This window comes from Fukomys damarensis, unplaced genomic scaffold (assembly GCF_012274545.1).
Source record: "Fukomys damarensis isolate Sample0158 unplaced genomic scaffold, DMR_v1.0_HiC HiC_scaffold_27, whole genome shotgun sequence".
NCBI lineage: Eukaryota > Metazoa > Chordata > Mammalia > Rodentia > Bathyergidae > Fukomys > Fukomys damarensis.
The window spans coordinates 5,060,386-5,063,262 of NW_022900939.1; the positions used below are offsets into that span (position 1 = coordinate 5,060,386).

The following is a 2,877-nucleotide window of genomic DNA, read 5'->3' on the forward strand; positions in this document are numbered from 1 at the left end:
AAGACTGGGGCGGCGGGGGAAGAAGGCAGCACAGCACATGGGGAGGGAGAATTGTCAGCGAGGAGGTGATCCCAGAGGCACAGACAAACGGACAAGGAGCGCAGGAGCAGGGGGATTTCCCAGCAGGCAAGAAGGATCAAAATACAGTGCAGATAACGCAGATATAACTTGGTCACTGGAACGACTGACAAAATTCTGAATGTCTTCTGATTTAGAACCTGGAATGGGAGCTCAGACACGCTGGTCCCAAGTCCCAAATTTCACCTTTTGCTCTGTGATCGTGGGCAAATGATAATGTCTCCGAGCCAGCTTTTTCTAATAAAATTAGAATTTTAATTTTAAAAAATAATATAAAGTGTTAGATTGTTAATAGTTGATGCTGAGCGAGTATGCAATGGCAAAGGAATGATCAAGTCATAAACATATTGTGCGTCCATTTACACTTACAGAGTGAATTGGTGTTACAGTCACTGTTTGTGGTTTTGCAGACTCGAGACTCCTGGCGTCCAGCACCCCTCAGCTGAGTCATGGCCGGCGCATATAACGTGACCGAGCTGGTCATCACTGGGCTTTTCCAGGGTGCAGAGGTGCAGAGAGCGTGCTTTGTGCTCTTCCTGCCCGTGTACCTGGCCACACTGCTGGGCAATGGCCTCATCGTCCTGACGGTCAGTGTCAGTCAGAGCCTGCGCTCCCCCATGTACTTCTTCCTGGGCTACCTGTCCCTGGTGGAGATCTGCTACTCCTCCACTGTGGTGCCCAAGTTCATCGCGGACCTGCTCGCCAAGGTCAAAACCATCTCCTTCCAGGGCTGCCTGGCTCAGATATTCTTCTTCCACTTCTTTGGGGTCGCCGAGATCCTCCTACTCACAGTGATGGCCTACGATCGCTACGTGGCCATCTGCAAGCCCCTTCACTATATGAGCATGATGAGCCGCCAACTGTGTCGCCTCCTGGTGGCCGGTTCCTGGCTGGGGGGCTTTCTTCACTCCCTCATTCAGATTCTCATCACCATCCCGCTGCCCTTCTGTGGCCCCAATGTGATTGACCACTACTTCTGTGACCTCCACCCCTTATTCAAACTGGCCTGCACCGACACTTTTATGGTAGGAATTATTATGTTTGTCAACAGTGGGCTGTTCTCTGTGTGCTCCTTCCTCACCTTGCTGTGCTCCTACATCATCATCCTGCTCAGCCTGAGGAACCATTCTGCGGAGGGGAGGCGCAAGGCCCTCTCCACCTGTGCCGCTCACATCACGGTGGTCGTCTTGTTTTTCGGACCCGCCATCTTCCTCTACTTGCGTCCCGCCTCCACCTTCACTGCGGACAAGCTGGTGGCTGTGTTCTACACGGTCATCACCCCCATGCTGAACCCCATCATCTACACACTCAGAAATGTGGAGGTGAAAATCGCCATGGGGAAGTTGTGGGGCAAGACTGTGAACTTCAGGGTGAAATAAAAATGAAAATATGTAAGACAAAATCACATAGAATGATAAAAATGGGATCTGACTATAACCAACTGTGAAGGAATGGAGCAAAAGATAACCTCTTTGTGGTTTTCTGTTTTTTAATTAATCCACTTTCATTTCGTGTACCCTATCAAGCCCTGTCGTGGATGTCACTATTTTGGAGTGGGCTCAAATACGGCTCTTTCCATCTCTTCTCCAAGTGTCTGTAGTGCAAGGTATGGAATTCTGATAGATCCCTGGAAGGAAATCCGGCCATCACTTTTCAGCTGTGGGTCCCTCACGTGGCCTCTGGTGTTAGCTGCGCTTGTGGAGGGACCACATCACTTGGAGACACAGGTTCCCGCGTTGCCATGGTCTCCTCGCCCACTCAGATCTTGGGGAGTCCCAGGAAGGCTTCTGCATCTCATTGGCCACCTCCTCCTGTTAGCCTGATTCTAAAGCCCGAAATTCCAAGGAAGGAGGTTTCCTTCATGAGGGAAAGGGTGTTACTAGAATGCAAATGCCACTGGGAGGTGAAATAAAAGAATCCTAATGAGCACAATTTCATGTCTTCTATTTCTAGAAGAGAAGCACAGTGACCTGTGCTATGAGTCAGTGGGTGGTGCACTTATGAATGCAACTGATCGCAAGTAAGATTCAACCTTCTCAACAGGGGGCCGTGCAGATCCACCAACCCTGCCCCACCCCGTGCATCCCTGTGGGGCCTGTGAGCTAAGAACGGCTTTAGGCTTTTGAACAACGGGGACAGACAGGCTCATCATTTTGTGGAACACGAGAGTTACATGAAATTCAGGTTTTGATATCATAGTAAAGCTTCCTAGGATGAAGGCCGTGCCCATATTTTGTAGGCCACCGCTGTCTGTTTCTATGCTGCAGTGGCAGCGTTGAGCAGCTGTGACAGAGACTTTGTAGTTTGCAAAACCTAAAATATTTACTAACTTTTTTAGAGAAAGTCTGACCATGGTGGAAATTTGAGGCCAAGTGCAAGAATCATTTGCCTAGGATGTCACAGTTTTCCTGGGAATGAGCCCTGGACGTGGGGTGTACGGTGTAAAGGGGGACCCAGGATGTGATGCCCTGGAGCAGTGAAATGGACCTGAACTACCCTTGGAGTCCTTGGAGGCAGAGAATGGGTCTTGTCTGCACGCACATCCTTGTACCCAAGTTCTGGGCCGGTTTGCTGCAAGGAAAGTTGCCTAATTTTCAGCTTGCTAATGTAAGAGAATTACTGGCCAAAGAATGTGTTTATCTTTCAGTTCATCTAGAACATGACTCAAATTACCCTTAATAACATGAATGAGGTAATGAGTGAAAAATACAGTGAATGTTTAAATGTGCACCTTTTATTTCCATCAACCCCCCTCGGAAGACCCCTCTCTGCACACACTCATCCCCCTGTTCCCACACT

At 49.2% G+C, this 2,877-nt stretch overlaps 1 protein-coding gene across 1 annotated transcript; it reads left to right on the top strand.

The window, feature by feature from the left end:
• The first annotated feature begins 527 nt into the window (after positions 1 to 527).
• On the top strand, positions 528 to 1,457 carry LOC104854229 (olfactory receptor 4B1). The gene has a single exon (XM_010612666.1). The coding sequence runs from the start codon at positions 528 to 530 to the stop codon at positions 1,455 to 1,457; it is 930 nt and encodes a 309-aa protein (XP_010610968.1).
• Positions 1,458 to 2,877: the final 1,420 nt, after the last annotated feature.